Below are 25,104 nucleotides of genomic sequence, written 5' to 3' on the forward strand. Positions count from 1 at the left end.
AGATAGAGAATGGATAGTAGTAAGTGACCCAAATAACTGTATTTATTTGATGACGTTAACAACTAAACAATGCCGTGTCCATAATTATCTTGGTCCCTCATCACATGTACATATGTAAATTCAACTAGATTATAACAAAGACAAAAAGAGGAGACTAAAAAATGAACCAAATACTTTTATTTATTTTATGACGTTCGCAGCTAAACATTGCTGTGTACACAATGTTCTTGGTTCCCTCATCACAATTTAGGATGTGCCATGACCGCATCTCCTCCAAGACCAAATGTCGCCTCCATTGTGTGCTCAACTTTCCCACCATGCGCTGTAGAAACTACAATCAAATTTTGGTCAGGGACAATGCTCTTAGCAAAAACTACATTGATACTAAAAGTTAACTAAGAAGCCGTAGAAGACAGTATTTCAAACCAATCACCTATTAAATGAATCCTATGACACACATTGTGTACCTTGTTTGAAAGGTGTGTTCTTGATATAATCCGTTGCTAACCCAGGATATGCATGAAGACCTTCTAGATATGGGAGTAAATTCATGAGGAGCACATTGTCGTTGCTCGCTCCATCGTAACTCCTTACTGTGACAAGCGTATGTGGTGGGTTTTCAATTGCCTTCTCAGGATTGTCATCTACTAGAATGGTGTTCAGAGGGTCCTTGATGTATGCGGCTACCAATTCAGACCTAAAGTTCTTCACAAACACCAAATTGAATTTTGGATGCTTGCCTTCGCAGTGCCTCTCTTCACAATGTCCTTGATGCAGACAAAACTTGAAAAATGTCTCACCATACCCAGCCTCTTTGTATTTACTCTTAATTAAATTGATAATGGGGGTCAGATTTTGCTCTTGCATGGAGCTCCAAAGCCCTACATCGAATAGCTCAAACACCACTCTCAGCAATCGCAATATCCCTGGTCGCAATGACACACCCATTCGCCCTACATTTAGAATATTTGCAGCATGGGAAGGAGCACTTTCCCACCGCCACCGTTTCAACAGGACACCGTTAACATCGAACACTATGAGTTTCCTTTTCGCATGGCAAGAAGGAAGTGTTCCTGTGCCTTCACGACGATCAATTACCAAATGGATCTTACTTAGCATCATATTAGAAGGGATACATAATTCAGTCTTTCACACTAATCGAGGAAGAAAGACACTTACCATTACATAGATGTTGCAATTCTTCCATTGACTCTTGTCGATCTAGCAACAGTACATGTCGACCCATTCGCAGCCCCGGACGTGCCAGAAGACCGCAACCAGCATACATTTGTAATACTACATTACCCTCCTCTGTATAGAAAGAGAGTAGCTTCTCGTGTAAAGTTGGACTTCTCTCCATGCCCCCTGAAGAGATATCATCATTCTAAATGTATGTCTGGAAATTTAGATAAGCAAATACAATGGAGGTGAACTTTTTGAAAACTCACGGCATACCTCGCCAAGGACAGCCATCCGTTTTGAGTTGCCAATGACTGGCGTTGTAGTAATCAAAGATAACTTCCGAATCAGGCTTTCGATTCAATCTGTAGGCACCAATTTTGCGGAATACAACGATTTCCAAGCACCGCATCTGTGGGACTTAAGACTCATAATGAGGACACAACCTATCACACACTAATTTTCCAAAGCAAGCAAGTAGTTTTACCTATCGTAACACCACCATGGAGGCTGAATGGAGTAGCACACAGGACAATAGTGGTATGATCAAGATAATACCCATTTCGATTTGCTAGGCTCGATAATACCCATGCATGTTCTCGACGACATATCAACACTAGATTTCCCTTCTCATCAAGATACTCCCTGGAAATACCAAAAACCTTTTGGATTTGATTGATTTTGAAATGGTTCCATTTGGGGATATTTGGTGATGTTATCCTGACGACGCTTGTGTTGGTTGGTAGATGACAAAATATTGCATCGCAACCTACATTTTTTGTCCCGCCTCGCACCCGAAAGCTTCGCCTAGCTACTATAGCAATTTTTGTGAGTAGGGCACCTACATCTCCCTTGCCCGTCTCATTAGCTGCTCCCATAGGATCAATAGCTAAAACCGTTGAATCTGATTTTAAAGAAATGAATATCCAGTTAGTAAGGTGAGACAATAATACTAGGAGTACCTCAGGTTGGTAGCATACAAGAGCTATGTGCCATTGAATTATGTGCTTCATCGTGAGGTGGAGTGTTGCATTGCACCATGACATCTAAATATAACAAGCAGGTAAGTGACTGTATTCTAAATACTTAAAGATACCTTCTCTTAGTTGCTACACACTTGCTCACCTCCAACAAGAAGAGCAGGCTCCCTGCGGTGACCAGTCTCTGCTACAGTAGACAATCCTGTTGAAAGTTCGGTTATTGTGACGTTCACATCATCTGCATCCACCCACTACAATAAATACATTGCTTACTGCACAACACATACCACAATCAATCATTCCATACTTACGAGGTAGACCGATAATTGTTGCCATTTCATTAGAGCGTATGGCATCCTGCAACCCTTCACTTTCAGTGGTCGCCTGGCGGTGTAAATGAGCAGGCTCTATATTAATTCCAATCTCTGTGCACTGTCGTTGTGCCTGCTCATGTGCCTCGTCATGCGAAGGAAGAACATGAGGCTCTGAAATGGAATGAGATGCTGGTGGAGCTTGTTCAGGCTCTAGAATATGACTATGAGCTTGGTTTTTTAGGCTTCTCGGTGTTAATAGGTTCTCTCCCATTGATTGTGTGTCTCTCTCTTGACGTGCTTTCGGACTTGATGTACCTACCTTGTTTAGAGGCATTGGAGTATCTCTGTCCATTGCTTGACCTTTACCCTTCTTTGCGTTGCTCCCCTGTCAAGAGCATATAAATTACACGAGCTCTATTAGTTCAACCTTTCCATTTATGCAACAACAAGGGTTTGCGAAAACTTGCCTGGGTAGTTTGTGGGGCTCTTGTAGGTTTAGCAGTTGGAGAAGGCGGCACATCACTTTCGTCTTCATCATCCTCAAACTCCGAAGGACATTCACCGTCACTGCGCCTTGGTTCACGATCCTCCTCCACCTCTTCTTCATTATCTGTCCCCTCAGTCACAACATCTTTTCCTTTTAGGGAACGTAGGTTCTTACCCTGGCAAAATTATTTTCACATGTTGCAGTTAAATCCTCACATGACTTGAAAATAGTTTAACTATGGTTTTGTATGCTTTTACCTCTTCTTGCTGTCTTTTAACTCTACCAGTCTCTGCCTCCTTGAACTGCTCCCTCTCGTTGGGGGGAAATGTGTCATTCGCAAAGTCAATGAAAAGAGGACACTGAACATAAACTTTTTTGGGCCACAATGCTGCACGTTGTTCTTCCGTATACATGCATGCAGTGTGCTTCACATTGAGCCACTCTTTTGTAACTGGAACTTTATTTGTCCAATCCATGATCCGCACCCATCTGGTATATGTTTGTCAAAATATACTTATTGTCATCCACTCAAATTTTTTAAGATTTGGAAATCAAGTAGGAAAAGATTACATACCTGTAAAATGCCCGTTTGGCGGCCATGTTAGTACCCTCCTTCTGTTTCTGCTTATTAGATTTGAGTCCACCTTTCAATCTCTCGCACTCCACTTCATACAATGTGCCACTGTACCTCGATTGCCACTCCCTTATAGTTGTCACTAGGGTGTCGTTTTCAAGGAGGCGGCACGATTTCTTTAGCAACGCATACTGTCTCGTAGCCTCGTTCACAAGTCGATTCCACCATGTCTCTCGACGTAACCAAGTGCGAAATACGGAGTGGTCATCTACATTATTACACAATTACGTTATTGTTTACTATACTCTTTTTATTTGAAACATTTATCGAAAAATGACCTTACTTAGCGCTGATTTTAGGCTTGGATATAATGTGGTTGGATCATCGCTAACCAAGGCCCTTAGCACATTGCTACGATGATTGACTGGTAGATCGGCGCATGCAAGACTGTATATTCGATCATCTGTCAACCACTTTGGTCTCTTACTCCAATCTATGTCCATAAGCAATCTAGAAACAAGTGTTAAAAATTTTTAAGCAACACGTGAATGTAAACTTAACTCCATTTGAAAGAAACCCCTATTAATCTTACCTCCACCACTCCTCTCCTAAGTTAGGATCCGCAATTGCGGATGCCCGTTGCGTATTTTTTCGGGCTTTCTTGTCAGCCATATAGAATGCGTTACGGTAATGGGTAGTGAACTCCTCCATTGAGAGCTCATTTCGCTTATTACTCACAGATTGCAAAGCCTTTGTATACTTTTCCTGAATCGTGACATTAGTTCATTCTTTGTTTGATCCACTACATTGTCATGGTGAGAATAATGTAAAGGACAATGAAACTTACCAGATATAGAAGTTGGGATAGCACGATAAGAGGGACCTTGTACCAGCGTCTTCGCAATCCCCCACGCTTATTCATTTCAGCATCTAATTCTCGTTGCAACCATCCTGGAACATCTTCCTCCAAACCCTTAAGCAATGTATCCATGTTGGCTGTGCCCATTTCTTTTACCATACATAGCATATCTATGAAGGAAGTTTTTACGTAGCCTTTGTCATTAATGTTGTGGCAACAAAACTTACACCATTAAAAGAATAGGAAGAGATAACCATGCTATAGCTAAGCTTATCAAATTGACTAGAAAGCAATACTCATGCTATGGCTAAGCTTATCGATTCGACAAGGATGCGTTAATTATGTTATAGCTAAGCTTACCGATTCAAGCGTGCCACCACAGTGAGAACTTCTCCCTCGTTCTCTTTAGTGACCTTAACCATGCAAGCTTCCACACAACAATGGTACTTAGGCTCCTCTTTGTGAACTGCAGAGAAAAATTACCTTGCATAGTTTCACAAAATTCATCTCATCTTGATATTGAGTCAGAAACAGAAGTGTATAAAGTAATCTACCTGTATCAATTTGTGCATTCCATGCCCGAAGACGGTGATTCCCATCCCATGTGTACAACAGTTTTCCTTTCACATCCCCCCACCCGGATTTATGCAATTGTTTCTCAAATTCCTCATTAAGTTGCATCCAGATTGGATCCCAGGTTTTCCGAATAGCATGACTAACTTCTACTGAATCTAGATCTAGAGTCCTTATTGAAAGCATGAACCTGGCACGATGTGGAACATATCCATTTCTAGAGAACTCCAAAGCTAGATTGTGCACACGATCTTGCACTGGCCATACCGCTGGATGAGGTAACAAGCGGCACAATGGCACTGGTGGCAGTGGTACTTTGCGAGTATCCTGTATAACCGTACTTGAATAGCTTTTGATCTTGTAGTTTGAAATAGGAAATGTTAGAGGAGCATACCATTTTAGAAGTTACCAACCTGAAGGCGGTGCAAAGTGTTGTCGAGCAAATCCCATTTCAGCGTGGATTTCTCGGTAATAGTAAAAAGACCGCGATCTTCATCCCCCGCATCCTCTCTTTCGTCATCTTCTTCACTTGAGTACTTCGCAATAGGGACCTTGTCCTTTGATGGCGCTGGTACCTCGGATTGTGTAGTGCCCTCTGCATTGGCTTTCTTTGGCTTTTGCACTACTTTCGCTTTGGTGACTTCTTTCTTTGTGGCACCTTCCTTTTTCAAAGGAATTCTACCCTTTTTCTTTGGGGGCTCCCAGCTAGGGTCCTCTTCTTTCTGTGCTCGTGTGACCCGCTTGCTTTCAACGACTTCACTTGCTTGATCTGCACTTCTTTTCTTGACACCCGTCGACTACTTGGCCATAGGCAAATAATAATTAGCTTAAGTTACTGGCAAACAACGATTAATTTCATGAGTAATAGTGCAATAAACTCCAGTGGATTACCTCTGTAGCAAGAGTCTTTGAAACGCTTGGTTTGGGCATAGCACCCGATGCTATGCTAGTGGCTCTTGGTGCGACAGGGACTGAACCTTTGCCTCCAGAGGATACAATTCGTTGTCCTTTTGCCTAATGTTCGATGTTGCTTGCAAAAGAGAGCATGTAAGACTAAATAAAACTAAGAGGTCTCATTACCAATTCTCTTATCGGCCACGCCACAATTGTACCCACTGCTGCACCTAAGGTGGACACATAATTGTCAATGGGTGGAACATGTGGCAACATGAGACCGGGAGCTGATGCCGATTGGACAGCTACTCCCAACGTGCCTCTAGGTAACTCTCTTCCATGTAGCTGTTCGTGGGGTAGAGACTGTATCATAATTCCTTTCCCAACTTCCTTACCCTTGCTTAAGAGAACCACGTTCTCATTCTTGCTAAAAGACAAATTTTTTGTAGCCATCTATTTCATTTTTCACATAAGTTTCATTTTTCATTTTTCACAGATGAAATCCTTGCACAGAGAGAGAGAGAGAGAGAGAGAGAGAGAGAGAGAGAGAGAGAGAGAGAGAGAGATCATGGATAGCTACATTCTAAACATCAAATGTCATCAATGCACAAATGCTATGAGAATGGTAAGCTGTATATTAACTACACTAGATTGCATGTGAATAATGAATCCCAAAAAAATAGAATGCTTCGGCATTTGTTCAAAGGACTGACCTGTACAGCTAAATGTGGTTGAATGTCCTCTAGATTTTGTTTTCTCCAATACTGCAACACCTTCAACAAAGTAACATAGGTTTTTGTTTAGTCTTACATCAACATAGAGAGAGAGAGAGAGAGAGAGAGAGAGAGAGAGAGAGAGAGAGAGAGAGAGCATGGCCGACGGAGAGGACGGGGATGGAGAGAGGTAGAGAGAAAAGGAGAGGGAGAGAGAGAATGGCCAACAGAGAGGACAGGGATGGAGATAGAGGACTAGTAGGAGAGATGAGGGACAACAAGAGGAAGAAAGAAAATTGTTGGGAGGGATACAGAAGGAGGGAAGAGGAGAGAGGTGGAGAGGATGAGGGATAGAGAGAGGATAGCTAAGAGGGGAGGAGATGGTGAGAAGGCAGGGGATAGAGAGGTAGGAGGATGTGATGAGGTGGTAGAGATGGAGGAGGAGGAAAGAAGGGAGGACCATACCTGTCTGGAGCAACAACATAAAATGGTCCTCTCAATCTTTACTCATCTTTTTATACTGTAGGGAGGGCAGAGAGAGACTCACATATAAAACGCACACACAGACACAATAAAGGCGAACATGCACTACTGCAAATTCAAACAGCAGCAAAAAGAAACTTGTACTCAGTAACTTTCAATACACCACCTCTCACCACAATATGCAAAAGAGACCAAGATGTTGCAAAAATGCTCCTCTAAGAAGGTAGCTTATCTGAGAATGCAATCTAGAAACACCACTATCCACTTTCCTAGGTACAGACAAAACAAGTCATTTATCATTTGCTTCTAGAAAGTGGAGGTTGTAAACCCAATAGGTAGGACAAAGAAATGGTAATACCCATACCAAGTACACGACACAAGCTTCAAGACATCCCAAGAATGTGGTCGTATTGACCTCAGATCAATTTTGGTTGATACATACCTTGAACTTGAGAGTCTATCTATGAGGCCATCCATCCACAATAGACGATACTGATGCTTAATTGTAATTCTATTAAGACCCTTATAATCTTAGCAATCAAGACCACGCTGCCCGTGGAGTTACCTGCTCCCCGAGATCCATCTTGCACATGATGACATGATGCACATCCCCATAACAATCACCAACCCTTAACTCAGAATATGAGGAAGGGAAATGCATCATGTAATAGGAAGAAACTCCTCCCTAAAAATAGGCAAGACCCCACAGTCAAACACTCCAGATAATCCACACACAAAGAAGATGACTCCTTTGTCAGGTTTCCAAATATACACATGTAGGTAGGTTCTGTAACACCAATGGGCACTTTTTTGTGCTTACCATACTTCAAAATCCACAGAGGACTCCACTCCTTGCTAAGATCGATGCGATGGACCAACATATATTCAGATACTCACAGTAACAACACTTGCAAAGAGTATGTTGAGGAAGTCTCTCTTAGAACTCATATTCCTAATGCTAACACGAACTGGAAAACAAGCACGCTTCAACTTTTTCTGTGTGTGTCAAACAGAAGGTGCCCAATGATAAGGTTGAAAGAGTGCGACACAAAATCCGATAAAAAAGCATGGCTGGAAAAAATTATCGCCATCTCATGTAGGTGTGCTCATACGCCTAGTCTCCAAAGTACGAGAGAGAGAGAGAGAGAGAGAGAGAGAGAGGGAGGGGGGAGAGAGAGAGAATCGTGGCTGCTCTTGACGCTGACGCACAAGAGAGAGGAATATGTTGTTTCTCCACAGAGGACTCCACTCCTGGCTGCCTGTGACGCTGTCGCACAAGAGAGAGAACCGTGGCTGCCGCCTCCTTGTCACGCTGTTGCTGCAGCTCTTAGACGTCAGCGTCACGCTGTTGCGCGCCTGGCAGAGGACCTCCTTGTCACGCTAATGCTGCAACGGACGACAACGGCCCCTGCCGAGACAGTAATCTGCTGCCCCATTGCACCTAGGTAGCTAGTAATCGAGATGGGGTCGTTGACCGCTTGCCGGTTCGCGAGAGAGAGAGAGAGAGAGAGAGAGAGAGAGAGAGCTTACTTGGGGTTGCGGACCTACACAGAAACCTATAAAAAGAACGATCAATAGCGATATCGCTATTGCTCCGTTTATTTTTTATTTTAAAAAAAGGCTAAAATAAAGGAGCAATAGCGATATCGTTATTGCTCCGGGATTTTTGACTTAAAAAAAGGCATAAAATTTTCATTATTAAATAAAAAAAATTATCAAAATATCGCTCTAATTTGTGGAAATTCCCAAAATACCCCTCAAATTTCAAAAATTCCCAAAATACCCCTAATATTTTGACATAATTTCCCAAAATACCCCTCAAATTTTCCAAAATTCCTAAAATCCATGGTTGTGAGATTAAATTTTTCCAAAGATTCAAAAATTTGTACCTTTCATAAGAAGACTGGGTGTCTATTAAAAAAAGATACTAAAACTAGAATTTGAGTAGGTTATGTAGGCTTTGTAGATGAATTGCTTCATTATTTTAGGATATAATTGCCGTAGCCATTATTCCCTTTAGACAATTGAGATCGGATTTTGAGAGCTTGGCCTGTAGTTAAATTATCGCACAAATTTAAATCATGTCTATATTTAATGAAGCAATTCATCTTCAAAGCCTACATAATCATACAGTACATACGAGAAGACTAATAAAAAAAATCCCCCGCTTTGCGCATCCCTCCCCCTCCCCCTCCCCCGCATGTGCATACCCCTATCTCACCATGCTATCTATTCCCTACCTCCTCCGCCAACACCTTGCGGCTTCTTCTGTCGTCTGTCTCTACCATCAACATTTGTCAACTACATAATTATGCGCCAGATCTGCAAGCCCCCCTCCCCCATCTTCCTCTCTCTTATGCGACGTACAAGAGATAGAGAGAGAATGGACATGGGCCTGCGCATGAGAGAGAATAGGATGGGCTCGTGACCAGGAGTGAGACATAGAGATAGAGAGAGAGAGAGAGAGAGAGATCCTTGCTCTTTGCTGCAAAAGAACGCGGGAGAGGGAGAGGGAGAGAAGTGTGCTATGCCTCTTCTCTTTATGAATGGCGGTGCACTTTTCCTAAAAACGGAAGGAACATGAGTAGTGTATACAGCGAGCTGCACCTTATTTGACCTTGGCGATTGCAAGCATCTAAACAGATACTTCCTATTTTGGAATAAATCCCAACCGTACCTCCCTATTCAACTCAATGGAAGCTACAACCCAGCAAGATTGCAAGATGAGGGAAGGTTGCATCAACAAGATACCGTACATTCAGTATGTGTGTGTGTGTGAGAGAGAGAGAAAGAGAGATTAACAAAAAAGAAAAGTGTGTGTGTGTGTGTGAAAGAGAGAGAGAGAGAGAGAGAGAGAGAGAGAGAGAGAGAGAGAGAGAGAGAGAGAGAGAGAGATAGAAGAAGAACAGAGTTTTAACGTGGTATGAATAGACTCCTCTTTTTTTTTTTTTAAAAACCATTTCAACCTCCACCCTCCCTACTCTTAACATTTTACTTGTATCAATGAGTTATATAAAGAGATGGCTCAATAAAACTTACCATTTTTTTTCCATCTTTTAGTTATCTCTCCTCCTACACCTCTCTACTTACCTTCACTCACCATCTGTACTCCTCTACCTCTCTACTTAGCATCACTCACCATCCCTCATTTCTACTCCAACCTCTCTCTATCATCTTTACTCTACCCCATTTCTCTATCATCTTTCCCTCCAACTGTCCCTCCCTTCACTACATCCACATACCTTTGTCCACTCTGCCTACATCCTGTGCTCAGGGCACCTTCACTACTTTCTCTCAATCTATCCTCTATCTTCCCTTCTCATCCTCTCCTCCTGTCCCTCACTTTGCCAACACATTCCTCCCACCTCCATCTCTCTCTCTCTCTCTCTCTCTCTCTCTCTCTCTCTCTCTCTCTCTCTCAATGGATAGCTCTCATTTCATCGTTCACGTGGGTGGTGTGGGGGTTGGCAAACCACACCACCTATCATTGGAAGGATCTTTGTTGGTTCTATCTGGAGCTGACATAAATGCACCATCTGGCTATAATGTGTTTGCCTTATCAAAATTTGTTGAAGGTGAACCATCAACTTTTCCTTTGCAGAATGCAGGTAAAGGTAATAGCTCTCCTCTTTATGTTTTGGATGCTAAAGTTTCCACAGAGTATGTTGCATTCTTGGATTCCCCTGTGAAAGCTACTACAACACTACAATCTGCCGACATACTGTTGCTTTCTTCTGATGAAGAGAAAGAAGACTTTCACTTTGACCCCACCAACAAAACACCCAAAAATGGGGTGATCGACCTAGACTCCCCACTACAAGAGGGATGTAAGAAGGACCGGTCACCGATCGGTGATTCCTTTAGCATAGTGGAGCTAGCGTTACATCCCACTATGAGATCTCCGAAGCTAAAGAACTTGATCGCATCATCGGAATGGGAGTGGGTGGAAGAAATTCCATCAAGCTACAATGGAAACATGGTATTTGAATTTCCACCTCAGCCTAATATCGAGAGGTCAGCTATGGATGGAATGGAGCAATCAGTGGATGGTCATGTGTGGACAAAACCAACAACCACAAACATCAAATTTCCAGCAACTATCAGGAAAAGCTATTGTGGAGGTGATTTTGAATGTGTGTTTGCAGAGTGCTCGCAAGTGTTATCTACAGGAATACCCAACCGGTCGTCTTGGACAGGTATTTCTTATTCTTTTCTTTCATGTACAAGGGAAGAGTGAAAAAATCACAATTGTAAGCATGGATTAACAGGTAAACTAATTGAGAGACCAATGCTAAATGGTGACTTGCAAAAGTATGGCACCTTGAAGTGCTTCTATTGTCAACATGTGCCTGCTATTCGAAAAACCTACGACTGCCAAGTTTACTACATAATGCCAACCGACAAACGCTATTCTCGAGCCATGGTGCACCAAGGCTTCCATTCCCATGATGTCAAACTAGGGTCATCCAAAAGTACCATTGCAAGGGTGAAGTCTTTGGTGGCTGAGGCCGTTGATTCGCTTGGCATCCAAGCTGGGCCGAGAAAAATCCAAATGGAGGTGGTTAAGCTTATTTCCCAATCTGTCCTTCAACCTTCATCAGGTGAATGCACGTCGCTTGGACAAGTAGAGTTGTCAGTTCTACTTCAAGAAATATTTCCTCTTGTTAAAAGCCAAAGGTATGGGAAATGCATTTTAATATACTTTATAAACTTAAAGTCTTATATATTTCTAAACTTTCTTGATCTTCTCCGCAGAATTAAGAATTGGGTGCATAAATTTCGTGGGGAGTCGAGTGCTCGTGGAGAGGAGTCATTGATAATTGACTTAAAGAGACACTTGACATTTGTGTTTATCCACGGAATGCTATTTCCAGGTCAATCTAATAGTGAGGAGGATAGATGTTTTGTTTTCAAGATGTCGACAACAGGTCTTGGCTCATGCATAGATCTTGTCAATAGAATGCGAAGAAATGGGAATGGAGATCTAAAAAGAGAGTGGGTTTGCTTTGATTACGTTCGACGGGTAGAAGGATGGACAACCATGGCAGCACATGTTTACGATCCAAGGCAAGTTTTAATTTAATTATTTTAATTCTATGTTCAATACATCCTACAACCTATTGTAGAACAAATTCTAGAGTACTAAACACATATTGACACATATTGATGTTCAGTGTCCAGGAATTAATGACAATTGCCATATGTGAGATGAAAGAAGAGGACACTACAACACATATGATATTTTGGCAACAAATGATCAACGTGCTAGAGCGCAATGGGGTGCCCCCACCAGATTTTGCTGGCTTTATGGCAGATGAAGCCCAAGCAAACTGGAATGCAGTGCGCACAATTTTCAATGGAGGTCCGGATATGGTGATGAATGGTAGGGAGAGATCATGCCTTTTCCATTGGGAACAAAGTCTAGGGATACACACCACAAAATATGTTCTCAATGCATTTCAAGACGAGCACAAGCGACTGTGTCGAATGTGGTGGTGCGCGCATAGCATTGAAGATGCAGAGGCCCAATATCGGTTCATTCGAGCTTGGTGGGCAACAGGAAAGGTGGCAGATGGGAATCTAGGCCCAATGGAGTGTTGGTTGAGTTGGTGGCATGTGAGGTACCCTCATTGGAGGAAGGAAATTGTTGGTGTAAGTTTTCAAATTTATTATAGAATAGGTTATAGGATGTCCATTTAATTAGACCCTTCATGATATCAATAAAATATATTAATTTCTTTTTTTGTAGGCTTTAGATGACTATTGCATCGAGGTTGTCCCTCGAACAAATCTCTCAGAGTCACGTCACGCTTCATGGCTAGCATGTGAGGGTCACAAGCCTAAAATTTATTTGTACGATGCAACAGTTTCGGATATTGGGAACACTCTTCTTCAACAATCCAAAATAATGGCATATACAGAGGGTAAGTATATAGGAAGCGGACCAAGCATAAGCAAGATGAGAGACAGGGCAGCTTCACGAGAATTTCACACACCTACTCCATCACAGAGTAGCCGTGTTGTGAACGATGCAATTGGAGGAACTGATCTTCCAAAGGTGCCTGAGTTTTTTGGAGACCGGGTTACAATGACAAGGCGACGCAAGACATTCGGCAATGTTATAGGCGAGGAGGCAAATAGTTCACACAGGCCAGAGTATGTCACTCAAAATGTTGCTCGACAAAGAAAGGCTCGAAAGTTGTCATTTGGAGATGCATCACAGGTAATCCAAGATCACTCTATGGACGAGGAGAATGACGGGGTGACAATTCGGGCCATCGAGGTTGACATAAATGAAACCATGTGGGCAATCCGCAGGTGCAAACCGGGGTCTAAGTTCACTTGCCAAGGAAAAATCAAAGGAGGAAAGTGCAAGAAAAAGGTGAATTTATGCAAAGAGGGAACGACAGCACCAAGTTTTTGGGGGAAACGCAACTGGGAGGGGCGTAACAATGAGACATGGGTATGGTTTTGTAGTGATGATGTCAAACATGTGTGGGATGTATGTCCATATATTGTGATGCGGCCTCCAAGACCTCAGCTTGAGTGGCCAGTGGCACAGGGCACGAACTTAACAGCGCTGGAAGTAAAGTCTTTGCAGCTAGCGGGGTTTCATATCGCAACAGAAACTATGGAAGTGCAAGGGCAAAGACGTGCGGGCAGGTATAGGACAGGTGTTTCTGAAGAGGCATCGAAAAGGATCGACAGTGCTTTAGTACTAGAAATGGTCATCGAACAAGTGGAAATGGTAAAGATCGGTAAGCATGAAGTCTTCATTATAGTAACACCAAACTCAAAATTACGTGGTGAGAAATATCGAGTCACAGTAGCTAGGAATCCTAGTTGTACTTGCAGAGACTTCCAAAGGAGGTCAGGGGAAGGAATGACCTATGTGGCTTGCAAACACTTGTATTATATCTACTTGAGAGTGTTTGGAATGGACATAAACAACAACATGTTCATTCATCAGTCTAGTCTGGCTGATAACGAGCTCAAAACTTTATTGAGTGCAAAAAGACTATTGTAATAATGTAGCATTTGTTGTGCTATCACATTTACCTTGAATTGTGCAAACAATGATATTTGTTTCGAGTTTTCAACAAAGTGAATTCTATCATTGTTGTCTTTTGATATGCAATTAGTGAATGTGTGATGACAGAGAGAGAGAGAGAGAGAGAGAGAGAGAGAGAGAGAGAGAGAGAGAGAGAGAGAGAGGGGGGGGGGGGATAGAGATACACAAGTGAGAGAGAAAGAGAGACAAAATCAAGAAAATAAAGAGAGAGACAGATTGATAGAGAGAGAGAGAGAGAGAGAGGATATTGATAGCTAAGCTTCACAGGCTATCTCTTTCAATATGGGGCAATCTCATGATTCTTAATAACATGTAAGATTCAACAAGGTTGATTCTCTGTGAAAATTCGATAAGGTCGATTCTCTTTTGTTTTGATATGGGTGCATGTTAGCTATGAGCAATTACACTCAGTCTATCTCATCTTCTTGATGAACTCATGTGAAGCAAGGCTTCAATTTGGGGCATTTTGTCCAGAAACTTTCAAATTTTGGAATATGCTCATAGCATACGAACTTGGAAAATTTTGGTAACATGTCTACTTGTTTTTTTATTGGAGATCGGTATGAACCAAGCCCTCAGGGCATACAAGGTACATTCGACAACTCTAAATTTCTCAGTATACATGGCTATCAACCACATTCTAGCAACAGGAACTGCTCTTAGATGGGCGACAAGATCACACATTTTCAAGCTCTACTTGTATTTTCTGTTTTTCAATTTTCATTTGAATAAGATTTGTTTGATGTGCAAAGCAAAGTACTTTGACAGACTTACTGCTAAGCAAGGCTTCTCCTCCATGCAACAGCACTACCCATTGACTTAGGATCAAGGATACTACCACACATATTTGGCAATAAGAGAATATAAGCTCACAATTATGGTTTCCAATGACCAACTTTGATGTATCCATGCTAGTACGCATTGTGCAAGGCACGTCTGGCATTTGCTCACATTGTGGAGATCATCATTGATGAAGCCAAGAGCTTCTCACGTTATTTTGTGATATGCATGCACGGTATGTCAATACTATGGACTCATTCCACTAAAGCATGGTTTACGCTTTTGCTAGAACATCAGCTAGTCTGTCAAAAAGAGTGGAAGCTAGTATAGTTGGTTGCGATCGTTGTATATGACTACAGCAGTGGGCAACTTCTATGCACAAGGTGATAACACTACAGATGATGCTTTCTATGGATAGCAAGTAGGCAAAGCCTCGCTATCACGTAAATGCTTCATGGAACGACATGAATAGACAAACAGAGCCTTAACATAGGTAATCTCTCATTACAAACCCAAGATAATCGAGTATGACTATTTTCTATTGGGTGTTAGGAATCATTTTCTCATGTTTATGAAGAGATATGATTATTTTGAGATCTAGTCATGAATAAGAGTCCAGCTTGAGAAGAGTTGTAAAGAGTTGTTGTTTACTTCTAGCATTGATTATGTATCTTAGAGTGGTAATTATGGGGATATGACCCAATTAATATACAATCACTCCATAGGTGTTGAGGGTCACAATTTGATCTCATCACAGTTCTACTTTTAAGGAAAGAATTCCACAAGATGCCGAGGGGTGGTGGACAAGTTCAACTTCCAAAATTAACTTCACTCACTGCTAGACACAGTAGACTGTGTTGGTCACCGTTGGCTACTAGGTTGAGCAGTTTTCATACAGAGTCTAACCAAGGGGTTTGACATTCTCAGTTTTAATCAAGGGGTTTGGATTGCAAAGGCAACACCCAGGGTTACCAGTACAATACTGCTTGATTTTCACTAATCTTTCAATTAGTGTTCCTATGACTTTGTAGACAAAAAAATTGCTTATGTGCATTTGACTAAGGGTAAGTGAACATTATGTTCAACCTCCAGGTACGCATCTAATTTTATTTTATTTTATTTTTGAATATGTTTTTTGTTTATTTTTTCAAGTAGGATGTATAAGCTTCTATGTTTTCATCTATTTTACTCTTCAGAGACATGACAAGGTCATGTAGGAGCAAAGTATTTTGGGCCGTAGTGTCCAAAATACATTTTTGCATTATGCAGTTATGGACCTACATGTAGGGTTTGGTTTGGCACATGTTATTACATGGGATACAACATGGTCTAGGAACTCAAGGAGTTCAGTTTAGCTAGTGTGGGGAGTAAGTAGCCATAAGCATTGACAAGTATGGTCAACGATATGCAGGTTTGGATCTATTTTTGTTGAATGCACGCACACTAGGTGTTATAGGTCCTAGTATGCAACAAAGGCTGATTTGAAGCGGCTTGCAAATTAATGACATTAGTAGCTTCTAAAGCCTCTTGCACTCTATGTGCAATATCTCTATGAGATTACTTGTAGATCTATCAATCACCAATAGGGGTCATGGCTCGGTTTAGAGGCTTGTAGATCATCTCACTAAAGTTAACCAAGATGGTTGTTCTTAACACTGTTGATTAATCAGCACTATTGCAAAGAATTGTGATCCCTGTTTAACAGTCATTTTGGCAGATTGTTTGTAAATGGTGGGGAAATACATCTCAATACTGCTAGTCATCCAGAAAGGATAGGTAGATTACAAGTGTTAATCGTGTGCTAAAGGATATGCTAAGTGTGTATGTTAGCACCAAGCACTCCTATTGAAAAGTTTATTTCTCTACTTGGACTTTTCTTACCATGAGGCAAAGCATGTTACGAGGCTAAGTTTAGTCTCTTCATGTTTACATCAGGCTCTCAACCTCGATCAACAGCTAGGGTGGGGTTTTTACTGATGCAGATTGATAACAAGTCAAGGACTTATACTTTGCTGATGAGTTACGTCAACCACTTACTTTCATGGAAAGTGAAAAGATGTACTTTTTGCGGTACATCTTTGTTGTGATAACTCGTTTAACATGTTCAAGTGAGTTCTAAATGGAGTCTACATGCTATGTTGAATATGGGCCAGTTACACAAGATGGTTGCAAAGGGACAACAATGTGGAAAATCTAGATGCCTTCTTGATTTCTTTGAACCTCCTATTGTACCGTGCTCCAGTCAAAAGGACAGGTGGATCCATGAAGGATGCCACTGCCAAAAACATTAGTGTTCTTCATGACACTTTTGTTTTTTAAGAAAAAAACACGTGTCTAAGGGGGGAGTAATATAATGCTAAGGGCAAACATAGGGGGGTCATGGACCCAGGCTAAGGGTCGACTACTAGGTGTGGATAGGGGATTCTAAGTATGGATGGCAAAGGGCCTATATTATGGGTGGTAGGGCAGAGAATCTGGGAGGCAGTTCCCCTGGGTCTTATACAAAATATGTTATGAAGAGATGTCAAGAGGTATGGTTAAGGTTGATTCCATTACTAGGAATAAAAGATAAAATAGTAATTCACCTCTAAAAATTATGGGTGCTTTTGTAGGTCTTTCAAATTGTTAGAAGAAATTTTTTCACACATTGTTTCTAATGCATAAGATGTTGTGAAGAGAGATCAAGAGATATGGTTACGGATGATTCCATGACTGCGAATAAAATTAGCCTTTTCATGAGGGATGTGGTCCAAACAATGAGGCAATATATTTTGCCAATGATTAGAAGTGCCCCTGCACCTGTCCTCGCTTTCGTAGCTCCCTTCCAAGCTTCTCGAATCAAATCATACCTAGTATTTTATAGCACTGTGAATGCTTTAGGATAAACAAAGAGAATTAAGTAGACAATCATGAGACATATATATATATATATATATATATATATATATATATATATATATATATAGAGAGAGAGAGAGAGAGAGAGAGAGAGAGAGAGAGAGAGAGAGAGCTTGAAGATCTCAAGATTTGAACCACTTTTCCATTTATCTTCATTAATTTAACCAAGGTATTTTTAAATGGCTCTTACTAATGTTCAATGTGTAGCCCCTCCTCACACCTAATATTTTATAGCTTTATGAATGCTTTAGGATAAAGAGAGGATTAAGTAGACAGTAACGAGAGAGAGAGAGAGACCTTGAAGATCTCAAGATGTGAACCACTTTTCCATTTACCTTTCAGTTCTACCTTGGTTCTTCTTTGGTTCGTGATAGATGGCCTCACCATTTTGCAATATGGATCTTCATCAATTTGACCAAGGTATTTACTAATGGCTCTTTCTAATGTTCAACATCTAGCTCTTACTACTGACTTTTGAGAAATTTTAGCAATATTTTTTCATTTTTCTACTTTTGTATCTCATAGCGACTCAATTCTTTGCACCTAAGAAAGAGAAAAATCATAGTGTAAATTCTAATTTTATGTGTGTGTGTGTATATATATACATAGTAGAGAGACTACTAGGTACGCATGATAGGATAGAACACATAGCACGCATATGGTACACATATTCTCTCTCTCTCTCTCTCTCTCTCTCTCTCTCTCTCTCTCTCTCTCCACGCACACTCCTTGCTTGATATTAATTATTATTTGAGGAAAAATTATTAATTATGGTTCAATTAATTAGGTGATGTTTGTACTGCAAGATGTTGTAAAGTAGATTAATTAATTCAAGATAATTTCATCAAATTTACAAAGTCCATGTTAGAGAGAGAGAGAGAGAGAAGAAGAAGAAGAAGAAGAAGAAGAGAGTTTTAACATCGTAGCTGGAAACTATACCAAGAGACCTTAAATATCTAGCGGACGAGCAGTTGAACTCAAGACCTGTTATTCAAGAGGGAAATAGCATAACCAATCTACCACACTTGGGTGATAGAAAGGTTATACCCACACACCATAGAGAGAGAGAGAGAGAGAGAGAGAGAGAGAGAGAGAGAGAGAGAGAGAGAGAGAGAGAGAGAGAGAGAGAGAGAGAGAGAGAGAGAGATTTTATTATCGACATCAAAGGTCAAATATGACCTATGGCACCAAAGTTACATGTGATGTAGTATGTGTAGCGTGACTCTCGATGCTCCAAAATTTTGGTGATGAGAGTCGCAATGGAGAGCCCACATTGTGGTTGGGAGAGGAAAGTGTGTAGGTCTAAGTCATGGCTAAAAATGTGAGAAAAGCAAGTTCGAATGTGACCAAAAGCTGAGCACTCTAGTAATGTGTGGTACTTAGACTCTCGAACTTGTAGTGAGCTTAATGTGCACAATCGATTTGACTCTTCTCCATTGCCCCAATGCCCTGCCTTGCATATAAGGGAGTGGGAGCTAAATTGAATGGTTGCGATAGTGTGTATCACTGACAAGCGGATAGGCTCGAGCATGAAAGAGTGAGTACGGTTTTCTCCTTAAACGAAGAACATGGTTTTGTAGTTGGGGGCAATATGGGTGGTGTAATGTATGAAGCATGACCCACCGGATTTCTCCCAAGCCATAATACATTGGTGTTATAGAAAAACTTCATTCACTTGGGACGTAATTAAAGCATCATGTAGCAAGTATAATGCATCCCATCTTCCAAACCACTTCTTTATGTCTTGCATCCATCTCGTGCTCAAGATCTTGCTTTTATGCGTCTTTTGAACTTTTTTGCTTGCTTCCCATGCAATTGTAGGAAGTCGATGTGAGGTGTTTTGACGCATCTTTATCATGCACTCCACAATCCTTTCCACGTCCACAACCTCAATTGGAAGAGATCTTGACTCAAGAAGTAGGAACATATATGGTGTTTGTGTCTCAACTTGGAGAAAGTTTGTAAGAAAACTCTTTAGGACATTCTCAAACTCTTTCCAAGTAGACTTTAAGATACTCCCGCCCCACATTTCAACTCCATAAAGAAGAACTAGTGACACTAATGTGTCAAAAAGGTACTTCTTGAGAACCCAACACTTGATCTTTTCCGCATTACACATGTTCTCAAATGCATAATACACTCTCTCTCTCTCTCTCTCTCTCTCTCTCTCTCTCTCTCTCCCTCTCTCTCTTCCAAATGATGCATAGCATATCCATGCCATTTGTAATTGCCAGAACCTTAAGGCCAAGGTACTTAAAGCTCTCAACAACTTCAAGTGTCGCATTGTTGTACACAATGCATGGCTTCTCCTTATGGTTGGTTTTCACAAGCATAACCTTTGTCTTGGATTCATTCACAATCAGCCCACTATGCAAGCAAAAGTTTTGAAGGACAACCATAAGCTTTTGTGCATCCTCTAAAGTGTGTGCTAGAAGCACTACATCATCCGCATACAACAAAAGCATGATTGCTGCATTTCAATTAATGACCTCTTCAAAAATGCCTTCTTCTTGTATAAAGTCAAGTACCATTTGTTCCAATTGATCGATGCATAGATAGATCACAGAGAGTTTGTGACAATGGACATCCTTGTTTAACCCCAATAGTGCTTGCAAAAATTTCTAAAATTCCTCTTCCCATGCGCAATGGACACTTAAACTTCTCATAAATTCTAGAAACCGCAAGCATTAACTCACTTGGCACTTAAAGTTCTTCCATCCTTCTCCACAAATTGTTATGTGGAATCATATCAAAGGCTTTCTTAAAGTTTGTGCACAAAGCAACAATACAATCACTTGACTTTCCTCCATGAGAACACAAAGAGTGACAAGATGATCAATGGTGCTATGGCGTCGACAAAAACCCGCTTGTCCTTTTGTATGCTTGCCATTCTCTTCAGCTCAATCACTCAATTTTATCTCCATTATGCACCTAAACAACTTTTCCATGAGAGACCCAATCATTATAATCCGGTAGCTATTTACATTTTTACGTCCCCTTATTTATGCAAGGTTTGACTCAATTTGTACTCCAATCATAAGGCATACCATGTTGAAGAGCAAGGTTGAACATATCACACATCCACTCATGTGTAAAATCTCCTATCCATTTAATTATTTTCGGCTTGATACCTTGAAGATCTCTCGCTTTGCGAGTGGCCAACTTTTCGAGCCCACCACATACATCCTCAATAGTAAACAAAGAGGGCATACATGGAAGTGAACCACAAAATGACATCTTTCTAGCATTTTGGTTACTCATATAGTTGCCTAAAATATGTGTACATATCCATAAAATTCAAGCTACTAAAGCTCTCAACCCGTTCTCCCCTCAAATTTCTCCAAAATCTTCCACATGATGTGCCTTTTCTTGGACTTGAAACAATTGTTGCTTTAGTTCCCATCTTCTTCTCTTATTTTGAATCAATGCCTTGTATGTATGCAAATGACTTTGATAGTTTTCTTTGTCCATAGTTGCATCAAGCTTTATCAAGGACTTTTGAGTATCTTGGCATTCTTTATCAAACCATCTTTTGCGTGATCTATCTTTGTTGATACCATGGACATGATTTATGGCAAACCATTCTTCGGCACAAGAACAAATAACTTTCTTGAAATCTTCCCATTTAGTTCCAATGTAGTGTCATATTGAAGCTTTGTCATCCATAAATTTTGCTCAACCATTTCAATGTACATAGGTGCCTGTTTGAAATCCATACATAGTGATAACTTCTCTTCCCTTTGGCTGAGATTATCATACTTAGTTGCTTCTCCACATGCAAGGTCAATACATAAGGTTTGATAATATGATTTTGGGGTCCATTGGCCAAGCGTAAAACTCTTTATGTGATACATAATGGCTTCGAAGAGTAGCATATATTCAATCACACTATCCCCATTATGTTTTCTACATGTAAATCCATTGGTTCCACTCCACAAAGATACACCATTGGCAATTAGCATACTCGTGCTATTACACATGTGTAAAAGTAACTTTCCATAGTGATCCGACTCTTTCTCATCCATTGAAGTACGATCATACAAGTGAACTTCCTCCAGCTCCCTTGAAATGTATGGCATATCAAACAATTGAGTATCATGTTGCAATGTTTTTGTGCGAGCATTCATATCCCCAAAGACAATAACATCACCTTGGCCTTTAAAATAAGCAATATCCTCCTCTAAATAAAAAAATGGCTGATCTTTATCCATGCAACCGTAAAAGGGGAAATCATGATGAGGAATGTAGCAGCTGAGTAAAAAAATGGGTGCTCTTTTTGGTGTCATAATTTTCAGCCATACATAACGTCTTTGGTGTTATCTTTCACAATCGATACCAAATCTTTTAATCCTTTCCTAACCATACATGCTACCCCTCCTTGCTCTCTTCATTACTTGAGATTCTCTCACCACATCAATGAATGTACATGGTATTCCTCCAACCTGTTAATCCTTTGTGTATCATGCTCCCAAGTTTCTAGTGATGTCTTTTTTGGGAATTTTTAAAATTTGAGGAATATTTTGGGAATTTCCACAAATTAGAGGGGTATTTTGAAAGTTTTCTCATTTGTTTTTTTAAAAACCAACTCAAGCATTAGCGACATCGCTTGAGCTTGAGCTTAAAAAAAACACCATCTTTTCTTACATCTCTCTGTGTGTGTGTGTGTGTGTGTGTGTGTGTGTGTGTGCTCATCACTAGGGAGTGGATGCTTTGTTTACACCACTCTCTTTCCTCCCGTATCCTCTCCCCCCCCCCCTCTCTCGCTCTCTCTCTCTCTCTCTCTCTCTCTCTCTCTCTCTCTCTCTCTCTCTCTCTCTCTCTCTCTCTCTGAGTAGCTTCCTACGACATTAAAATTCTCTTCTTCTTCTTCTCTCCTTGTTGCGAGATTTTGGGAGCGAAAAGGAGGGGTTTGTCGAGAAGAGGCTAGAGAGCGGACTGCCACCTGATGACCTGGCCATCCCAATGGACCTGGAGCTCCTCGATGTCCCTTACAATCATGTCAAGCTCTTCCGCATACAATGGTAGGGAAGTTGTCTCTGCTCTCTGATAAGAAATCTGCGAAGACTTGTCGAACGGGCCAACTCTTTTGAGATTGAGCAGACAAAATTAGCTTGGCGTTCCTCCCCTACCATTGTTGTCAGAAGAGCCAAGAATCTCAAGCCTGCTATCTGGCATAATCCAAGTGGCCCTGCCAGTCCAGCTGCTCCGCTTCAAGGTGGGCTACCCTCTACTATAAAATTGCATTCTCAGCTTGCAGTGCTTCAATTTGTTGATGTTGCTCAGAAGTTTGCGTGAGGGAATGGCACCACCGCAAGTTTGCCTTGCATATTAGAGCCATGTGTTGATTTACCTTGTGCATTAGAGCCGTGTGCACACTACTATAGCACTGATTTTACGGCCAAGCTTGTGTTTAACAAAACAACTCACTTTTATTTAAAAAAAAGAAGAACCAGCGCTTGGTTCTCTTTTTTCCCCCCTCTAAAGAGCAACTCTATCTCTGGATTTTGTTGCAAGAAGCCTCTCTCTCTCTCTCGTATGCTCTCTCTTCTCGACCCTGATACCCCTTTTCTCTCTCCTTCTCTCTCTCTCTCTCATCTCCAAAGCCTACATAATCAGCTCAAATTTCTAGTTTGAGCATCTTGCATGATAGACACTCAGTCTTCTTATGAAAAACTGCAAAATTTCTTATTTTAAAGGGCATTTTGGGAATTTTCAAAATCCAATCTAGAAAAGCCTTTAAAGCTTGAGGGACCTTTGCTCTTTATCCTAATTGGTGTAAGTTTGCACTTTGGCTATAGTGTTTAGGTTGGGTTCCTCTATTGTTAGCAACAAGCTAACTTGGACACCATTTTTTGGAGCTTTCATTGTAAAAACAATTATTATTTTGATGAATCGGGAATATTGTAACTCCTATTTTTTGGATAAACTTTGTAATTGATGAGCCGAGGCTACAAGCTTCAGATTGTATCAACTTGTCTTTAGTTAGAGCTCCCAGATTATTAATTTTGACCACCAAAAACCTTGCCTGAGGTATAAAAGCCAATTTTGTAGAGTTATTATCAAGTTTTGGATAATGAAACACACAGTGTGAGCTAATGGCTCTCACTTCTCTCCTTCTCGCGCTTCCTACTCCCTCCCCGATTCTCACATTGCAGTCGCGTCTGTGAGTTGCAACCGCAAGTAAGAGCTCTACGCATTGGCGTGAGCAATTCATGGTATTTTGTAACTTTTGGCGTCGCCGACTTGTGGCCTAATTTCATCATAAGTAGGAATTTACACTTCAAATTCAAAAACTAAGCATAGGCCCCCGGGGTATTGGGACATCATTGCTAAGCATTTAGATGCATTCTAGGTCGAAAACGACTAGGTCAAAAATCCATTGCTGTTAATAATCACGTTTTTGCATTTGACCTAAAGTGGGATTTGAGACCATAAAAATGTGTGCTTAGGTCTTATTAACATGTCCTAGAAGTTTTGTTACATTTGGATGTCATTTGATGCTGTAACGGATGTGATTTGTTTGTCGATGAGCGATTGGCTTTTGGTGATTTCAATCACTTGACTGTAGCTTGATTTAGATGCGAGTTGTTTATTATTTTCCAAGAGATTGACAACCTCTTGTAGCTTCTATGCACTAGTCGAGTCAGCTTCATCCCATGGATTGACAATTTATTTGTGGTTCTCGCTACATCTGCAATAAGATAGGAGTGAGGTTAGACACCCGTCCCACATTTGGTGCCGCTTTCAGGGATCAAAGAGACCCAAACTAGGGAAAAACACGAGCGTCTTGTGTAGATTTCCTCTAGGATCTCCTAAAGTAGAAACTTTCTTTTTAAAACCGCATAGCTTAAGATTGTCGTCTTTTGTTGTGTAGAGGTAGCTTGGAAGTAATTGTACTTACTGAGTACCTTTAGGATTGTAGAATTGTAGAATTAGATTAGGGTTTTGAGAATGATTGATGAACGAGACAAGTTTTAAGATCAATATTTAAAAAATCATAAAAAATAAGAAAACAAGTGTTTGTGGACACTTTTCACAACCCCATTGCACTAGAATCTAGGAGTAGGGTGAGTAGGATCCGAGGTGGGCTTTAGAATATTGCTCTCTCCGAAAGAATCAATTGTGAGTTGTTATGTAAAGTTGCAGAATTTCAGGTCTACGACTAGAAATAGCACGAAAAGGCTGCCAACCACTCAATCCGACTGGAGAGTATGCTTAAAAGTCATATGAACTAGTGGGTAAGCTCAAGGACACATTGAGGTAAAAATTTCAAAGTTTGCAAAAACGCAGATTATTTA

The 25,104-nt window shown here is 40.8% G+C and overlaps 2 protein-coding genes across 2 annotated transcripts; one reads left to right on the forward strand and one right to left on the reverse strand.

Annotated features, from left to right (window-relative positions):
- Positions 1-165: 165 nt before the first annotated feature.
- On the reverse strand, positions 166-6,232 carry LOC147449871 (uncharacterized). Its single transcript, XM_086522715.1, has 20 exons — positions 6,047-6,232; positions 5,858-5,980; positions 5,380-5,763; positions 4,948-5,293; positions 4,754-4,859; positions 4,550-4,563; positions 4,382-4,485; positions 4,127-4,299; positions 3,878-4,044; positions 3,535-3,802; positions 3,218-3,449; positions 2,941-3,135; positions 2,471-2,858; positions 2,305-2,397; positions 1,667-2,083; positions 1,571-1,591; positions 1,456-1,493; positions 1,180-1,384; positions 468-1,079; positions 166-331 (listed from the first exon to the last, which is right to left on the reverse strand). Exons 1-20 carry the CDS (start codon positions 6,230-6,232, stop codon positions 240-242), a joined length of 4,164 nt encoding a protein of 1,387 aa, XP_086378841.1. The 3' UTR covers positions 166-239.
- Positions 6,233-12,543: 6,311 nt separating this feature from the next.
- Positions 12,544-14,164, forward strand: LOC147449872 (uncharacterized). The gene is made up of 4 exons (XM_086521642.1): positions 12,544-12,708; positions 12,806-13,228; positions 13,280-13,719; positions 14,092-14,164. Exons 1-4 carry the CDS (start codon positions 12,544-12,546, stop codon positions 14,162-14,164), a joined length of 1,101 nt encoding a protein of 366 aa, XP_086377768.1.
- The last annotated feature ends 10,940 nt before the right edge of the window (positions 14,165-25,104 follow it).

Source organism: Adiantum capillus-veneris, chromosome 10, assembly GCF_014529385.1.
Source record: "Adiantum capillus-veneris isolate H3 chromosome 10, ASM1452938v2, whole genome shotgun sequence".
NCBI classification, from domain to species: domain Eukaryota; kingdom Viridiplantae; phylum Streptophyta; class Polypodiopsida; order Polypodiales; family Pteridaceae; genus Adiantum; species Adiantum capillus-veneris.